We start from the raw sequence: 19,871 nt of genomic DNA, 5'->3' as shown, positions 1-19,871 counted from the left end.
CATTTTAAAAAATAAACATTTGTCAGCAACCTAGAAAAGCCAAATTAGATTAACAACCTTGAAATCCTGGGTTCACAGTAACATTGCATTTCTAATGGGTTTATTCTTCTGTGTGGACAATGAGAGGGAATGATGGATGAGAATGCAGCATCAGACTTTGCACCTGTTCAAAAAGCAACTCGGGAACCTGTACTAAAATGGTGTCAAGTCCATGCAGCTTCCGGATTGCAATGCAGATATTTTAAGATCCAACAGCATTACCTAATTCTTGTGGGATTTATCTCGATACCAGGAGGAAATTATTTCCTCAGAACAGACAAAATGAACCCTACCAGCTGGAAGGAAGCATCTATGCTGTGCAACCCAGTTTTATTGCTGTCACAGTGCTAGTACACACTCAGGAACCCCCTGTAACAAGAAAACCTGCCACCAAAGTGAAACCTCCAAGTTCCTAAGAAGTCAGTTACAGCAGCCTCTAACTTTAAAAAAATCTTACGGTCACTTTGTTATCATGTTGGCATATGTAGCTCTGATTCACTCATTCTCACTGCAGTATAGTATTCTAAAATATGAATCCACCACCACACTTTCTTTAGCCACTCTCCTGTTGATGGATATTTAGATTATTTCCAGGTTTTTTGCTATTACAATCAAAGTAACAGTTAACATTCTTGTACATCTCTATGCACTTGTCCAAAAGTTTCTTTAGGCTTTGTACCTAGAAGTGATACTGCCCTCAATTTCAGCAGATGATGACATCTTGCACCCCAAAGTATTTTTTCCTATATTATATTAGGAGAGGAAATAATAGAAATTGAAGGTGCCGAAACCAGGTGGGAGCTGAGATTTTTAGCACTGTGAATTGAGTGGTAACTAATGGCCATTATGTCTGCTGTATCTACTGCTGGTTATCTTGGGATAGGAAGGAGCTTTAAAAATAGAATCTGAATGCCTGACCCCACCCCAACAGATTCTAATTTGATGTGGGTAAAGTCCAGGTATCAGTACGTTTTAAAAGCTCCCACGCTGATTCTAATATGCAGATGAGTTCAAGAACCACTGGTAGCTAAATGCCAAGTACCAAGAATAGTAAACTTATAAGTTCTTACCAGCATTTCTTAATGTGGCAGGAAAACATTTGGCCCAGAGTCACCCACCTCAGAAATCTGCTGTTTTAATAATCGTGTGTTGATTCTTGTGTACGCCAAAACCTGAGATCTCTAGGAATTATGGTGACCAACTGTCCTGGTTTCTCCAGGACTAAGGAGTCCCTTGGCCCCAGGACCTTCACTGCTAAAGTCAGAAAATTCCCAGGAAAACCAAGAAAAGCTGGTCATCTTACCAGGTACCCAGATTAAGATGATGCTGATCTGATTAATAAGCACTTCTTGCAAGAAGATTGCCAGATGTTACATGTGTGGCCTGAAAGTTAAATTATAGAACTTTCAAGAGCAAGCGCATTGGAGGTTTCTTTGTAATCAGCATCACATCTGTCAGCTTCTCAGGCCCTTTAAAATGGCCATAAGTTTTACCTTCAAGAAGCAGGAGGTACGTCTAACTAACATGTGCTGATGAAAGAAGCAATATAATAACAAGGGAGATGTTAGTGAAATATGATTTCATTGAACATCTAGTTCACATCCAGGATCCTGATCTTAGACACTCCCCCTTCAGAGAGCCACATGTGTGATATGCGTAAACACTGCACAGTGTGTAAAGTAAATTGAGTCTACTCACGTGAAGCCTTTTGAAGCCCTTCCCCACAGTCATTCAGGACATTGCAGAAACAAACAAGCACACATATCCAAATGGACCAATTTCAGCCAAGGTCCTTGGAGCTGCCAGTTTGACTCCTATGCACTGATATTGACAAGAACACCCTTGAACACTTTGTAGAGGTGTTTTGAATGTCAGCCAACAGAGCTCTTTATAGAATCACTAAGGTCTTGGCTAGAGGACCTAGGAGTCTGACCTGCATTTTACAGAAAAGGAAACTGAGGCCCAGAGCGAAGCGGGGAGCTGATTTGACAATGAAAGTGCCAGAGCTTCCAATGCTGTGCTCTTCCTACTTCACTATTTAGAAAGGAGGCTCAGGCTATGTCAGACTTTCTGACCATCACACCCCAGCTGGACTCCAGTTCACTCATGTGGAGCTGGTTGTCCAGTAAAATTCAAATCATTTTTTATCAAGAACGTGAAAGAACATTAGTTGTTGTTTGTCAGCATTCACAAAGATTGATGCAGAGAAAGCTAGGGGCAAGTTCCAGACACCCTTACTGGCTGACCGAGCTGAGCCCAGACTCTGGAAGGCATAGACAGGGACAAATGTGACCTGGGACTGATGGAGGCAGAAGGCACAGATGGGATGGGAATTAGGCCCTGGAAGGGATGCTCACAGAGCCTGACACAGAAGAGGAAGGAAGAAAGAGGGAGGAAGGAAATGGTCTTAAAGAGGCAGAGGAAAAAAAAAAAAAAAAAAAAGCAGTTGGCAGTAGGGGGTGGGGGGCTCGGAGTTGTAAATAACTTATCAACAATGTTAAAAATGCAGACCTTTTACCTTAATTGTACAGCTAATCTATAGCACCCACCTTCTTTTATCACAATAAATGTACCATCTACCATTTTTGAAGGGCCCTGCTTTGTGAAAAGCACAGAGATAGGACCTATTATTATCCCCATTTTATGGATTAGGAAACTAGGCTGTAGAAAGAAGCATGAACTTTCCCAAGGTGACACAGCTGGTTGGTGACATCGTCGAATTTCAAACCCTGGCACTTCTGACTCCAGAGAGTAAACTTCACCGCTCTGCCAGCTGGCCTTCTATTAAGGATACTGGTTGGCTTGGCTGACTTCAGGCCTGCTCTGCTCCAACTCTGGCAAACATTTATTCTATCCCTGAATAAATAATTATAATTATTATTATTATATGAGACAGACTTTCACTCTGTCACCCAGGCTGGAGTGCAGTGGCACGATATCGGCTCACTGCAACCTCCACCTCCCAGGTTCAAGTGATTCTCCCGCATCAGCCTCCTGAGTAGCTGGGACTACAGGCGTCTGCCACCATGCCCAACTAATTTTTGTATTTTTTAGTAGAGACGAGGTTTCACCCTGTTGACCAGGCTGGTCTCGAACTTCTGACCTCGTGATCCACCCACCTCAGCCTCCCAAAGTGCTGGGATTTCAGGCGTGAGCCACCACGCCAGGCCTCAAGAATTATTTCTAACAAACACCAATCTAAACTTCTAGAAAGCCTAACCTAATGTCTGGTAAATGTGCAAATGGAGACTTGTGCATTTGGTACAAGAGCAAATATTGAGAGTTTCCTGATTTTTAAGGATGACTGATACTGTGTCCATGGAACAGCTGCAGTCTGGATGTATTTTCTAGGATATGTTTTTCTCTATTCCCTGCCAGCAATTTGGGACTGTTTGCCTTTATTTGGTTATCCATTTATCCCTTTTCTATGTCCTTGAAGCTTCCTCAGCCCCACACATGCATGATTTGTGTCCAACAACTGAGTTGAAAATATCAGAGGTTAAATTAAAGGTTGTTTCAACTGCAACAATAAGGGAGCAGGGTCACACTCTGCCTTTTCCCCATGGCATCCTCCCCCTCATCGTGTCTCTGCCCCCTTCTCAACCAGGTGCCAAGGCAAGGGGTTGCTCCTTCGGTCTCCTCCTGTCACTTTGCACAAATATTCACTTTTCCTTATGGCAATTTTCTATTGTTCAACTTACTGTCTTCTCTTCCTATTGAGGGAAAGAATGCATGTTTCATTCATTTTGGTATTCCCAGCACCTGAAACTACCTGGCACTTAATTGATGCTCAATAAATACTGGAGGAATTAATGCATGAATGAATGAATGAATAGAGCAGAGCTATTAGCCTGCCTAGAGATAGTTTCTTTACTGACAAATTGTTGCTTTCTTATAGCTTTAGCCAGACTCAGTCCAGAAGCATTAAATTCATGTTTTCTATAATTAGAGGACTTCTAGCATTTTCATTAAAAAAAACATGATTTAGTAAAATTTATTTTTAATCCTTTGGCAAAATCATTTCAGTAACAAATTATAACTAATTTCATGTTAAAGGATGACTACGTCAGTTCCAGAAGTACAGAAACAAATTAGAATGAGAGCAGAGAAAAGCAACTCAAATGATCAAAGGAATGGAGTTTTGCATTAGAGGAATGATGAACAGTGTTTAACTGGTAGAGCAGAGTGATTGAGAAGGTATGTAGACATTTAAAGCTGCTGGGAAAAAGTCAGTCTAAAGAAAGAACATTATGGAGCAGGGATCTAGAGTGAGATGGGACTCAGGCTAAGTCAACTGACTGGCTGCCCGCAGAGGCAATGGCACAATTTATTAGGATCCTTTCATGGAGAACAAATGAAACAGTAGGGATCCAGGCCACATCTCAGACAAGCAAGGGGCAAAACAGTCTCTAGTTCTTTAAGGAGGAATACTGGTGACCTTCTTTCAGAGAGGGACAAGTCCAATTCCTGAAAACTTCTAGAGTGGTCCTAGAAACAAACATAAAGAAAGCAGTGCAATTGTAATGGAACCATGATCAGACCCAAACCTGTGGGTGCCTATTGAAATCCTTTGAAATACTTAAGATGTTATGACAGGAGACAAAGGCCACGTTATATTCAAGAAGTGTCTGTCAGTTCTGTTTATTATACCGAGAGCAAGTTTATATTCTGAAAATTATGAGAGGCATAATTTTAAATATCCTTAATCGTTGTCCCCATGACTATTCTATCTTTGATCCAGAAAGTAAGTAAAATAGATAGTACACATTAGAAAATAAATAAATAAAAATAATGACTTAAAATTATGTGGGGATGAAGATAAATTACTATGCGCCAGGCACTGTTCTAAATACCTTACAATATTATTTAATGTTCACAGACAATAACAGGTATTATTATTGTCCTCAATTATACAGCTGGGAATGTGAGGCACAGAGTGGTTAAGTAACTTGTCCAAGGCGCACAGCTGCTAAATTAAAATATGTCCTCTGCCACTGGCAAGGAGAGTAAAGGATTGATTAAGCCAGCAACCTTGCCCTGGGAAGGGAAACATTTTTCTCTAGAAGAAATTTAAGATTGCTGTAAAGGAGAAATTTAAGAATACAAAACAACTTATGCCTCTCGTTCCCTCACATTTTATTTCTCTACTTTTTGGCACCCACTAAAACACACTACTGCATCAATTCTTTACAGTACATTTCATGCTTTTTTCTCATGTCCAGCAGGACGTGCAGAACCAAATTTGCCTTCCTTTGCTCTGTTGAAGGGGCAGTTATTGTCTCTATAACACAGAATCCTTGTGTGTTTCTATTAGTCCCTTGATGAATGTGTAGAAACCCATCAGTTTAACAGTGACCTAGACAGAATAAGATGGGCTCTGACCTTGAGGAGAATTATGAGTTGAATATTTATTTTAAAATATCTGTTGTTCCTGACTCCAGAAGCAGTATGGTGCCAGGTTCTTTTTTGATGTAAAACAAAATAGGAAAACAATAAAAACCCAGCCTAGCAAAATAGCTTTATCTCCACCAATCAGCAGAAAATGGTAAAATAGAGATGCACGCGGCACTAACTGGATGGGAAATCAGAGGTGGGAAGCGAAATGCCGGCCTTTATTCTGCTAAGATGACTCTGGAAGGTCATGTTCATTGTCACTGAAAATGCCTGCAGGGAGCGATATGAAAAGTCATTGTCTCTTCTTTTTTTTCCTCCTGCTATTTTTAGCTCTTGTTAGGAAGATCAATTTTAGTTAACTGCAGAGAAGGGTTTTTAAAATGGTGCTTGAGTTTCAAGTTGCATTTGTCTGCTATATTTAGATTTTTTTCCAAATTCTTCTGTATCAAAACATGACATAGTAAGGCAACTTTGCTGGTGTTACTGCTTGATATGGTGTTTCCCCCAATGGAAAAAGATATTCCATTAACTAATGTAACCTATACTAAAGAAACATTTTCCATTCCAGGCTCTGATTCAGAGGTAGAAAAAAATTCAGTTTTTAAAATATAGATGAACACCTATATTTTTGGTGCATGTGGTATGAACATTATATAAGGCCTCAATTCTCGTTCAGCAATTGCTATATTCTCTGATCACAGAAACAATAGGCAAGTAAAACAGCGAGTGTCCAGTGTTCCTGTTAGCATAGTCTATCTGTGTCATACCCCACCTAAGGGACTCAGATTGGGATCCGGGAGCACATGTTCAAATTTTCCCATTTCCTTTTAAAGAATTGTCCCTGGAAAAAAAAAAAAAAATAGGTTTTTTAAGAGGCTTTTCTTCCCAGTATATATTCCATTACTTTATCTTCCATCACTATGGAATAGCAATATTAGAATACTTCCTTTTCTAATTTTACAGGTAAACAGGTAAACTGTAGAAAAACAGAAAAAACATATGACCAAAACCTGGGAAAATATGAATAACAAATCCTATTGCCCATAAAAAAAGTACTTTAAGGAAGAATCATTGTAGTGTTTACCCTTGCATTTTTTCTTATAGGTGTATGTGTGTGTGTGTGTGTGTGTGTATGTGTCCTCACAGTTGTGGCAGGGGCTGGGCCCCTGACATGGGGCAAGGGAGAACAGGATGGTCCGTTCCCAGAGAGGACCCAGCCCACAGAGGGCTCTCCCAGGCAGCTCCCCTTTGCTTCATCTCCGCCACTTTCCTCTCACCCCATGTGGATGAGCCCATTTTCTCTGGTCTTTCTCCCTCTTTATCTTCCCACCTCTTTCCCCTCTGTGTTTCCCTTAGTTACCTTGCCTATACCTTCCCTCTGGGGTTCTGCTTCTTTTTCTTAACCATTAATTCAGGTCCTCAGTCAATCAGTTGATCCCATAAAGTACTTTGGGTCCTAAATGTCTCAGGAGGGGATGAAGATAAATCCCCCCATCCCCCATCTAGTATTAGAGAGAAACCTCCAGAAGATAAGCAAATGTTCTTATACTGAAATATATATAGCTCCCCTTATACCAAAACTACGAGTATGCTCTTTCTCTTCTTTCTCTTTCTCTCTCGCTCACTCTCATCCTCCTCCTTCCCCATCTTACCAAGGATGCCTTCTTATTTCCTACTTTGATATGGATCAGAACTGAGGAGGGGGAGGAAAGGAAAAAGAACCCTAATTATTTCATCAATATTTTCTTAAAATGCACCCATACGAGGCCTACTGAGGTAGAACGTCAGTTTGCAGCCCTGATGTCACCTGCAGCATCCCACCCTCATGCATGCCTAAATCTAGGAAGTAGTAAGGAGGTTACACTGGTCACCCAGTAGACCTGGATTAGAGTTCACCACTTTTCTCTGGGATCCACCAAAATTCAATAGGAGCTCATGGAAACACAAAAGAATCAGAGAGAAAAAAGTTTACAAAGGACTGAATTCCCTGGAATCTGTCTTTTAATCCCAAATCCTCTTTCCACTTCCACTTAGAAAATAAGTTCTTTCTCTGCTTCCAGATTGAGCTTGTGAATAGGCAGCTACCAAATAGCTATGATTTTTATGTTTCCAGTAAGTCTCTCTGCACCTTTTATTTTATAGCTGTAAATGGAGATCCAACATGAAGAGAGGCTTTTCTCTTGCCTCAAGATAATGATTAAAACATAGGATGTGAGTTTGAATCTAGGTTCCACATTTTATTAGCTCTGTGACCTTGAGCAAGTTTCTTAACTTCTCTGTGCCTCTGCTTCTTCAATAGTAAAATCAGTTTGTGGCAAGCATCAAATGAGATAATCCATATAAAACTGTATAGCCAGTATCATACATAGGAAAGGCTCAGTGTATGTTACCCATTCATTACCACTTGATTTTCAAAGCCTTCTATTAAAATGTGTCACTGAGTGTGGTGGCTCACCTCTATAAATCCCAGCACTTTGGGAGGCTGAGGCAGGAGGATCAGTTGAGCCTAGGAGTTTGAGACCAGCCTAGGCAATGTAGTGAGGCCCCTGTCTCTACAAAAAACAAAAAATAAGATTATCTGGGTGTGGTGGTGCATACCTGTAGGGCCAGCTACTCAGGAGACAGAGGTGGGAGGATCACTTGAGCCCAAGAGGTCAAAACTGCAGTGAGCTGTGATCCTGCCCCTGGACTCCAGCCCAGGCAACAGAGCAAAGTGAGTCCCTGTCTCAAAAAAAAAAAAAAAAAAATGTTAAGTGCATGTGTTAAGCTCTTAGCTCAGTGCTGCTCAATGTGAAAGCTATGATATTTTAGAGTTGACAGTCCTACACATTGCAGTACATTTAGCATCCTTGGGTCTCACCTACTAAATGCCAACATCCACCCACATCATATGACAAAAAAAAAATCCATTTCCAGACACCATTAGGGGTTTAACACTCTTATGTGAGAACCATACTAATTATACTTTCTCAAATGTGACAAAGACTTGTCAGAGGCATAGAGGCATAGAGCGCCTAGTAAGGGGTCAGTGGTGGGTGCAGAAAGAAGAGTGGAAGAGAGGTGAGACATATAGAGAAGCAACTCCTGCCTCCAAGCTTTGCTCACTCCTCTATCCCTTCCCAGACACACACACACTTTTTTCCTTCCCTATAGAAAACTAGGGGAAGACAAGAACAAAGAGAGTTTGCGTGGGCCATGTCCATTTATCAATTGCTACATAACAAACTATCCCAAAAATATAGGGCCTAAGACAACAGTCATTTATTTTGTTCACAAATCTGCCATTTGGGCCAGGCTCAGGGGGAAGGGTCATCTGTCCCATGCAGTGTTTCTGGGGCAGCACAACTGGGGGCTGGCAAGTGAACTTTGAAGATGATTCACTCACAGGGTTGGCAAAATGGTGCTGTTAGCTGAGAGTTCACTTAGACTCTGAGTCAGGGCCCTGGTTCTTCTTAACGTGGGCCTCTTCATGGGCTGCTTGGGCTTCCTTACAAGTTAGACGTAGGGTTTCAAGCATGAGCATTCTGCAAGAGCAAAGTAGAAGTGCATGACATATTTGTTACCTAATTCAGAAGTCACACTGCTACCTTCCACCACATAGGTTGAGGATCCCTTATCCAAAATGCTTGGGGCCAGAAGTGTTTTGCATTTTGGATATTTTTGGATTAGGGATATGCAACCTGTACTATATTTGTCAAGACAGTCATTAAAGCCTGCCCAGGATTGAAGGGAGAGAACACAGAGGGAACACTCCTTGATGAAACATTGTCAAGGTTCCAGGAGAGTATGTGGGGTGGGAGACATTATGACCGTCTTTGGAAAACACAACCTGCTACCACAAATAACTTTCCTGTTGAGAATTCACCCGAATATGAGAGATAATACAGTTTTAAAATGAGAAAAATGTGGAGGATCTTCTTTCAGAGTCCAAAGCTTCCTTCCCTAAGAGATGCAAATTAACTCAGTTTATAATTTATAGTCTTTTCATAATTTATTGTGTTGTCTTTTGAGAAGATTCATTGTCAAAGAGACCATGTCTAGAATAACTATCAATGGCCAAAACAAAACAAGGCAAGGTTCAGAAGGAATACATAATCCATCTTTAGCTAGAGAACAAATATTCACGAAAAATATGAGTTGCCATGAAAATGTATTAAAAGTGAAAGATAAAACTAGGCTCCCTGTCCGTAGAGTCGCTTGTAGAATATGAAAACAGTGGGAAGTATGAGAGTTAGGGACAGAGAGGGACTATGAGCACATTCTTTGAAGTCAGGAAAACCTGAGTTCAAATCCTGGCTCTGGCATTTACTACCTGTGTGATCTCAACTTCCTGTTGTGTAACTAGACATTATGAAACCCACATGACAGAGCTGTTGTTATAATTAAAGATCTATTTCATGCCAAGTAGTTACAGGCTTTCCTGTGCCTGGCATTTGTAAGTGCTCCATAAACAATTGTTACTATGTTTAGGGAATGTAGTGAGTTTCTATGACACCTACTGTGTGCTAGCACTGATAGAATGCTGATAAGAGGATAGACGCTTGCCTTTAAATGGTTTCCTACTTAGTTGAAAAGCTAAAACTTACACAAGTTAAACTATAGGAAGAATATTCATGTGTGAGTACATACCAGACATCACACAAGTATGTTAGTAATGGCCAAGCTTGATGCTCTTCATAAATCAATCACATATTCATTGAACATTAACATGTACCTTAAGCTGCAGCAATCACAAAACATTAAGTCTTGACTTCCATGGTTTGGAATATAACACATTGCTAGAGGAAATAACTAATGAATAAGACAAAAGGTGATATAATTAAGTATTATAAATGAGTGTTTCTGACTATCTCAAAAAAAAAAGAAAAGCTGATATTAAAACGGCAACATAAGATTTTCTGTCTCATGAAAATAGAGGTATAGAAAAGGTTAGGAAGAGAGGAAAAAAGGAGAGAAAATTGCCAGTGATGACAGAGAAAGGGGAAGTGGTGGTTGGAGGAAAAGGGATAGGTTCATTTTGAAGACCAGATTATGTGATACCCACTACCGTGAGATGCAGCCTGTTATCATTCTCCCCTTACTGCCCTTTGCAATGGTGTCTCCACTGAGGAAAAGCTCTTTGCAATTGTTCAGCTGCTTAATTCTTTGACTATTGTGTGATGCAATCAGATTAGTTAATCATACTGGAAACCGGGAATTACTTGGGGGCAACAGTGGCCAAAATAATATCGCCCTAAATAATCATAACATGCATCTTGGGAGAGGGCTTTATCAAGTATTTGACACATATGTCTGTTTCATAGTATGCCAGTGATATGAGTGTTGTCCACATTGATGAGGAAAACTGAGGTTCAGAAATGTTATATAACTTTCTCAGAGTCACATTACTCATATGTGATAAGGTGAACTCTCCAACTGTTGTCTTAGGTGGCTTATTCTGGCACGGAAGTTAGTTCCTGTCGTGGGGAAACTAGCAAAGAGTATTTTGAGTGGGAGGGTTAGTCATGAATAGGGTTATAACAAGGGGTGTGTGGGGAAGGAGCATGCAGAGAAGGGTTGCCAAGCAATGTTCAATAGTGCTTGGTGACTGATGACATGATGAAAGAGAAAGAAAATTCAAGGATGACTGACTCTAAGGATTTGCACCTAGAAGGCTGGAAGAATGATGGCACTTCTAAGAAGTGTGATAGCTGGGAAGGGAATCTAGATTGGCAGAGAAAATAATTCTACTTTAGACATGTGAGTTTGGAAAAGAGTAGTCAACTTACAGAGAGATGTCAGTAAGTCAGGATGCAGGTGTGAGATCAGGCCTGGATATGTAGCTCCTCACAGGGTAGGAACTGGGGCTCATGATGACCAAGAGAAAGAATGTCCTGGGAATAAGAGCAGCAGGTGCTGAGCAGAGCAAAGCCTGGCCTTGCCTGGTAGATGTGGCTGTATTTTGAAAGCCTCACTAGTTCTGGGATTCTGTCTATTGCTTGGCAGTACACATACAAGGGCTTTGTCCAGCAGGCACTAAACTTTTAGGAGTATTTCTCCTTCCCTCCATCACTTGAGTTTTTCTTATTAGGAATCTAAACAATGAATCTCAAACTCTGCTCTAATACATAGACATGTCCCTCTGCTTCATCTCTCTACCCTTACCATGTCTGAATTTTGCTGATTTTTATAAACTTCGCATAATCATACTGATTATTTTAGAAAGAATTTAAGAGGTGGCCAAGTCATGACCCATAAGCCAAAGGTGGCATGAGAGAGAAACTCAGTGGCACTTGGGCTGCCAGCACCAACACATTTCTCTGCAATTGTACCATGTGAGGTTGTGTCATGTCACCAAGTTTCCCAGCCCCTGGCCAGCACAGGGACTCACCCTCCTCCCTCCTGAGAATGGGAAACAGCCCATGGGCACCCTCCCTCCCTCCTGCAGACATAGAGGAATTGGGACATTGTCACAAACATGTCTCCAGCCGCTTGGGAAAAGAGGAGACAGAACTTCGGCATCTATTTTAAGCAATGGCCAAACCTCAGTCAGTTCCAAAGGCCTGAATGAGAATTTAACTGTTAACCATGTGCTAAAAGGTTTTTCATTTACTTGGCTGAAAATTCGTTTCATGGGATAGGTAGAAAACCCCGACCAATGCACTTGTTGGTGACTTTTGATCCTGGTCTCCTTTCCGCACACCAAGGAGAGGACAGTTTCAATACTGGCAGAGGAGTGAGCATGTGATGGGTCAACGCTCTGCTTGTCTTATCAGAGAAATGCTGGTTCCATTGGTATGTTCTCGTTGCACCATGGCAGGACCTCCCACCCTGTGTGGGCAAGGCTTGACAGGCTCTCTGTCCCCAAACAAGCCCAGTTGGTCCCTGTGCCTGGTGACAGCATTGACGTCAGCCCTTGTGGTGGAGGAATTAGTTGAAGCCCAAAGGGAAAAAGAGGCCAAAAAAAGAAAAATTCAATCCAGCAAGACCAAAGCCATTTCTTTTTATTTTGTGAGCTCTCAGCAGCTGCTAAGCTTTGCTGGATTTCGATAGTAAGAAAGTTTCCAAGAATAGAACAGCGCAATGTCAGAGTTAATGGGATCACAGCAATAAAATATCTCTACTAGTGAGCAATCTGATGGTATTAAGTTGACGTGGAAGTTGCTTTGCACCCTGCACACAGAGCGGCCTCCCTGCTTGCCCTCCCATCCTGAGTGTGCCCCCAACACACCTATTCTGAGAGGAAAGCAACCACTTCTGAAGCTGTAAATACATTGCAATAGAGGTGTCTTCAGGCCAGTGACTCACGCCTGTAATCTAAGCACTTTGGGAGGCTGCAGCGGGTGTATTACCTGAGGTCAAGAGTTCGAGATCAGCCTGGCCAACATGTTGAAACCCCATCTCTGCTAAAAATACAAAAAATTAGCCGGGTGTGATGGCGGGTGCCTGTAATCCCAGCTACTTGGGAGGCTGAGGCAGGAGAATCATTTGAACCCAGGAGGCAGAGGTTGCAGTGAGCCAAGATCGCGCCATTGCACTCTCCAGCCTGGGCAACAAGTGCAAAATACTGTCTCAAAAAAAAAGAAAAAAAAAGATTCCTTTAAAGAAATGTTCGTTATCCAGGGCAGGGAGAACAAAAGGTTTAATCAAAGGCCTAGCTTTGTTAGATTTATTACAATGTCTTTAAAATGGCCAGCTTCTTGCTAACAGATGGAAAAAAGAAGAAGGGCGTCTGAGTTCTCTGAATTCTCTGGCCTGAGCCTTGCCCTCACCTCCACCCCAGGTCCTGCGTCTCTGCGGCAGGTTCCTTTCTATTCTTCATCTGAGGATAACAGAGGCCATTCCCCCTTCATCAATGCACTCCCCATCCACAGAGCAATGAATGAAACTACAGTGGCCACCAGTGTTTCTTCAAAAGGGGCTTCCGCTGCAAATATAAGAACTTAAAGAAACCCTATACACAAAAACAAGAATCACCACCATATTTGATGACTCAGCAAACATTTCTTTCTCTGTCTCTCTTTGGATGGTGTCTTTCATTTAGAATTGCAAGGACTTCCTGAAGGAAAGACAAAATTTGAGAAACGCTGGATGCAATCAACTCAATCACTGGTCACTGTTGGACTTTAAGTGACTTGATGTTCTTTCCTGAACAACAACGAGAACACCAAAGATGAATGGGAGCTAGTGGCTGGGAGCACCAGAGAAACTATCCAGGATTCCTTAGCTCCTTTCTTTTTTTTTTTTTTTTTTTTTTTTTTTTTTTTTTTTGAGACAGAGTCTTGCTCTGTGGCCCAGGCTGGAGTACAGTGGCATGACCTCAGCTCACTGCAACTACTACTTACTGGGTTTAAGTGATTCTCATGCCTCAGCCTCCCCAGTAGCTGGGGCTACAGGCATGTACCACCATGCCCAGCTAATTTTTGTATTTTTAGTAGTGGTGGGGTTTCACCATGTTGACCAGGCTGGTCTTGAACTTCTGACCTCAAGTGATCTGCCCACCTCGGCCTCCCAAAGTGCTGGCATTACAGGCATGAGACACCACGCCTGGCCTAAACTCTTTTTTTAACAAGCACTCCCAGTTAATTGTCAGATGTTTAAGAACCACTGCTCAGAGACACCCCCAACCAGAGCTGCCCACTCTGACCCAGAGCCTTTGATACAACCCTCAGATAAAGCTGGTTTGATGTAGGTTTCTCTCCTTAGCAATGTCTGCAGATGATCTGTTTACCTGGGGACGTGGATAAAAATGCCAAAATATTTTAGGGAGAACAGAACCCACACAATTAAGTGAACCTTACTTAGCATCGATACATACAGCACTACACCACTTATGTGTGGTATGCAACTTCCCCATGGATTACAGTGTGGCTGGGTTAATGCCAACTACCAATTCTTGCTCCACAAGGCAGGATAGCAAAGAATAGCATGAATGGTCAGGCAGGCATCTCCTTCCTGGCTCTCCCCTGTATCTCTGCTCCTGTCACTGTCTTCTCCTGTATCAGACTGGGCCACATCAGCTCGCTTGTATCAGAGATTCAATGCTTTTTGATGTAGTTCTCCCTACCTATGATTTCACCACTTCTAGACTTTAAATACAGAGTCATATCAGCCATACTTCAATGGCTGTAGCTGGTTCTATTTTTCTGTACTATTAATATCCAGGGAAATGCTGGAGCTGTAACACTTTCTGTGAAATATTTGCTGCCCTCACCCAGGAAAGCCTTTCTTTATACAGCAGGATGTCGAGGGCAAGAGTTGCCCAATAGAGACTTCTCTGACTCTTAACTGAATGAGCACACTCTCAGCAGGGTATGGCTGTGTTCGTTTGCTAAAGTTGCCATAACAAAGTGCCACAAACTTCCAGGTGCAGTGGCTCACACCTGTAATCCCAGCACTTTGGGAGTCCAAGGTGGGCGGATCACCTGAGATCAGGAATTCGAGACCAGCCTGACCAACATGGTGAAACTCTGTCTCTACTAAAAATACAAAAATTAGCCAGGCGTGGTGGTGCACGCCTATAATCCCAGCTACTAGGGAGGCTGAGGCATGAGAATTGCTCGAACCTGGGAGGTGGAGGTTGCAGTGAGCTGAGATTATGCCACTGTACTCCAGCCTGGGCAACAGAGCGAGACTCTGTCTCAAAAAAAAAAAAAAAAAAAAAAAAAAAAAAGTGCCACAAACCGAGTGGCTTTTATGACAAAAATTTATTGACTCACTGTTCTGGAATTTAGAAGTTCAGGTCAAAGTGTGCACAGGACCATGTTGTCTCTGAAGGTGTCAGGGAGGGATCTGTTCCTGGCCTTCCCTAGCTTCGGGTAGTTCCTTGGCTTATGGCTGCATAACCTCAGTCTTCACAGGGCATTCTCCCTGGGTGTATGTCAATGTCCAACCTTCCTTTTTCTACAAAGGTGCTAGTCATATTGAAGTAGAGCCCACCCTAATGACCTCATCTTAATTTGATCATCTGCAAAGACCTTATTTCCAAATAAAGGTACTTTCACAACTACTGGAGGATAGTTAGGACCTCAACATCTTTTGAGGGGACTTGATTCAACCAATAACAATGGCTGTCTCTGAATGTCTACATCCTTCCCAGCATCACTTAGAAGAGCTTTGATATTTATTGCATTATCGGTGCTCCTCATTCCCAGCATCAGCACCCAGAATTTAAAACTACCTTGTGAAAGTTTGCCATTTGTACCATTAAGCCTTACCAAGATATGCACAGTAGCACGTAATTAGTGTCCTGTCACTGGAACTGACAATACTTGCTCCAGCCATCCAGTGGAGGCACTTGTAAGACTGAGAATAGCAGATTCCTGGGCTGCATGGGGTCTGGCTTTGATCCTGGAAGAAGGGCAGGATTTAGGGAACTCTGGAAGATAAGTAAGGCTATGCCAAGTAAAAGTAGCTAGTTTGGTGGCCCTAAGAATTTAGCTGTCATGATTAGGGGCCAACAGGTAAACCAGTTTGACCGAAACAAAGAAGGAATTGACGCAGGTAGTGTTGGAAAAGATTGGTGAGAGATTACGCAGGGTCTTCTGTGCTAGACTAAAAAATTTATACTTGATCTTGTGAGATCTAGAGAGCCACTAACCGGGAGGATGTCTTGGAGTCATTGTTTTTGGAAGACTTTTCTTTTGATCCACGAAAGTTGGGAAGTGAAGGATGGGATGTCTGGAGAGGATTAAGATGAGTATGTCAACAATGAAGTTGAAAAGTTACAAGCATGGAGGTTGAGAATGCCACCTCCTCCTACCCTATCACCTGGAGGTCTTCTGTTTGTCTTTTAGACCCAGATCAGCTGCCAGTCCACTAGGACGCCTTTCCTTACCACTTGATGCCATAGTCCTTAACATACATTGCCACCATAGTACTCACCATTTTATACTGTGATATGTTCTATCTCCACATGTCTCCACTGGACTGTGCACTTGTGAAAGGCACAAATACTTTTTATTCTGCCTTGTAGCCTTTATGAGTAGCAATAGACCATGAGAGATGCTCAAGAAACATCTACTGAAGCAACAGAAAGACAGAAAGCCAGTCAGCTAACAGCAATTTGACTATAATATAAGCCAGTCAAGAATGTAGACACTTGGAACTAGAAAGGGCCTTGATGGTCATCTAACCCAGTTACTCAGTAACCACTGAATCTCCTGGGCATGTGATGACCCTGCCTTATTCCATCCTGGAGCAACTCTGACTGTAAGAAATGTACTGCTGGAGGGGAACTCAGAGACTACCATATTCAAAAGATAAAGAAGTGAAGTGATTGGCTCAAGATTACTCAACAATTAGCAGCAAGGTTGGAAAATAGAAGAGAAACTAATATGACTAACCGCCAAGCCCATCCAGTCCTCACCACCATCCTACAGAGTGGAGGTATTACCATGTTGAAATTTACAGCAAAGGATGTGAAGGCTAAGAGGTATTGAGTGGCTTGTTTGGGGTTGCACAGTTGATAAGTTGCAGAGCCAGGATATAAGGAAATTGATCTTCCACTTGCCGACACCCTGTGCCATCCCTGCATAAGATCACAGGCTTCCTGAGACCCTGGAAAATGCTCCTCTCATTTCCTAAGCAGACCCTGCTCCAGGAGCTCTTTTGAAATCCCTCCCTCTTTCTCACTTCCATTTTCCTTGCTTTTCAGGAGAGAAGTATGAGCTCCATGCAGGGACTGAGTCCACCCCAAGTGTCGTCGTCCACGTGTGCGACAGTGACATAGAGGAAGAAGAGGACCCAAAGACTTCCCCAAAGCCAAAAATCATCCAAACTCGGCGTCCTGGCCTGCCACCCTCCGTGTCCAACTGAGCTGCCTGCTCCGCCTCGACGATAATAGCCGTCTCCTCTTTATCATGCTTTTTCCCCCGTTGTTTGTCAAAAAAAAATTGCCTTTAAATTCCTGGGTGTTTGGTTGTTTGAGATTCCTTCCTTGTTATCAAGCCTCTCGGACAAAAGGGCTAGGAAAAGGTGATATGTCTCCTGATCATATCATACCCATTAAGTAAAACCCATTATTTAGAAGGTTCTAGGGAAAAAAGTAGTATTTTCTTATTAAACAATCAGCACAGCCTATATCTTTGTTCTCTCATGTTGATCCAAGCCAGAGACATCAGTAACAAATAGCACCTGTGTTGTTTGTGAGCTGTTTCAGTCCCAGTCCTGACGTGTGTGCATTGTTCTTTCCTGGCCACTTAAATAGGACCATATGTAAACTTGACTTTGACTGCATGAGATATCCCTGTCTGGTCTCACTCAGTCCTCTGCATCCCGACATTCCCAGGACATGCATGATCACCAGCATTTATTTTCATGATTTGAGGATATCCTATAACTCACAGATTGTCAGCATCCAGCCATGTCCTATCTAGATTAGGAAAATGATCAGCATATTCCAGCTCAACAAGTCTGGGTATATTCACTATTGTGAGTCGATACACCATAGCTCTGTTGAAATTCCTGGAGGCAAAATTGAGCTTGGCCCCAAAGATATTCCTCAATAGATTTCAAACACCACTCCCCTGTAGAACTTTCCCAGCCTCGTTGGGGAGGCTTGTCCAGGGTGATAGAGATCGATTTCAGACAAACCTATTTATTACAAAAGTTTCATGGTGTCTGAATGATTGTTTTCTCTCTTTGTATATTTGTACAAATGTTTCAGCTGTGCTTTTAAAATCTGGATGTTTTTTATTTAGTGATTGTTCAACCATTAGCTGCTTTAAAACATAATGTGCATTGCTTATGAATGCCTTCATATACTAATACAGATACTCTGATAATATTATGCTCTAGTAAGGATCATGCTGAATTTTGAAAGGACACAAAACATCTAATGCCAATATATACATGATTAGCTAACATCTTTGCTATCAAGACCACTTGTTTTTAAATAAAGATGCAAGTGTCCGTTGTAGATTATTGGGATGAAGCTAAATCTCCAGAATGCAGCAGCAGCTGAGCATGTTAAAATGGGGAAGGATGATAGATACATGTATGCTGGTCCTACTCACGCAATGCCCGTGTGCTCAAAAAAGTTATTTGTTTTTGTTACGTGTGATTTTTCTATTTCTCTAGCCCAAAGTGCATTACAGAAGATACACCTATAGAACCATTACCTTCTGCTATATGTGCCAGGCCTCATCTACTCCTGTACATTAATGAATTACTTTAGATGCAAATGCAGATTACAATGGAGTGGGGGAAGTACTTTCATTACCCAAGCCTCAGAAAAACAAGAACAACAACACAGCAAACAGATTGAGGGATTGTTGTGGTTTTTGACTAAGGTGTATGTTAGTTTCATCAGAAACTTAAAACATAGACTGATCACTCAGAAATTAAAGTCCGTTTTACTGTGAATATAGCAATATAGTACTGGACACAGTACAGGTGAAACTGAGGAGAGCATTGCTTGTAAAATCCTGAGTTTCCATAAGGAAAATGAAAACTCCTTTTAAAAATAAAATCTGAGGAGTGTACAGTAAGCATATGCTTTGACTTTCCTTTGCTGTGGAGGTTTTTGATTTTTCATTGATGATTAATGACTACAGACTTAGTAGTGGAGAAATGGTGTCCTCTAGTGGAAGAAATAGTAGACTCAGCTATTCAGATGCAGAGCACTGCAGCAGCCAGCCTTTGGGAGCTGACTCTTCTTAGTCATCTGTGGGGTCATTTGACTTTTTAAGCTACCCTGAATTTTCAGAATGCAGGTTCTAAAGAAATCTAGGTGAGAGAAAATGTTTGAAAATGATTTTTAAATGTTTTTTAAAAGACACATCCGACATTTTTAACCACTTAGTAAAAGTTGAAATGACCATTCTGTGTAGTCATAAAAGAAACATAATGAAGTATATGGCCTCTGGAGTTAGTCTTAGTAAAACTTGCTGCTCTGTGTCAGTGTTAACCTGTCGCAGATCAAGTAATTCTTTCACTAGGTTGGGTTTGGGGAGGGAGAAAAGAGGGGCTTTTCCTAGGAGAACGGTACGAAATGGAAAGACTCCTTGAAGTGTTGCAAGGGAACCTCCTAGCACTGTGAAAGCCAGAATCGCCTCAGCATTTCCATGACACACATTATGCAAACCTCTTTAGCACTATTTTACGTTTGAAAAGTTTAACAATGAAGGGGGAGGGGAAGATTTCCACCAACTGAATCATTTGTGCACGTGTATAGCTCAAAGAGCTTAGACTTCAAATATATCTGGTGAATGACTCTTTGTCCACGTGGTGTAATTTCTGTGTTGTCGACCTGAGTTGGGTTTTCTTGAGGGGTAATTGTGGAGGAGTGCATTTCAACCTAGAGTTTTTCTAAGACGTCCCCAACATATGGGGTTAACCCATATACCTAGGTTCTTCCTGAAAGTGGGGGAAGCTGGGTGGCAGCCATCTCTTGGGGGAAGGGGGCCTTGAGCAGGGTCTGGAGGGCTGTGTTGGCCTCTGATAAGAGGAACTGGGAG

The 19,871-nt window shown here is 41.9% G+C and overlaps 1 protein-coding gene across 3 annotated transcripts in view; it reads left to right on the top strand.

Annotated features, from left to right (window-relative positions):
- Positions 1-19,631, top strand: part of RCAN2 (regulator of calcineurin 2) — a 478,595-nt gene extending 458,964 nt beyond the window's left edge. For all 3 annotated transcript variants that reach the window (XM_050787495.1, XM_050787494.1, XM_050787496.1), the window contains one exon: positions 17,069-19,631. In XM_050787495.1, coding sequence (XP_050643452.1) covers positions 17,069-17,229 — 161 coding nt within the window. In that variant the 3' untranslated portion in view covers positions 17,230-19,631. The remainder of the gene's footprint in view (positions 1-17,068) is intronic.
- Positions 19,632-19,871: the final 240 nt, after the last annotated feature.

Source organism: Macaca thibetana, chromosome 4 (assembly GCF_024542745.1).
Source record: "Macaca thibetana thibetana isolate TM-01 chromosome 4, ASM2454274v1, whole genome shotgun sequence".
Lineage (NCBI taxonomy): Eukaryota > Metazoa > Chordata > Mammalia > Primates > Cercopithecidae > Macaca > Macaca thibetana.
This window is presented reverse-complemented; position numbering and strand designations above follow the sequence as displayed.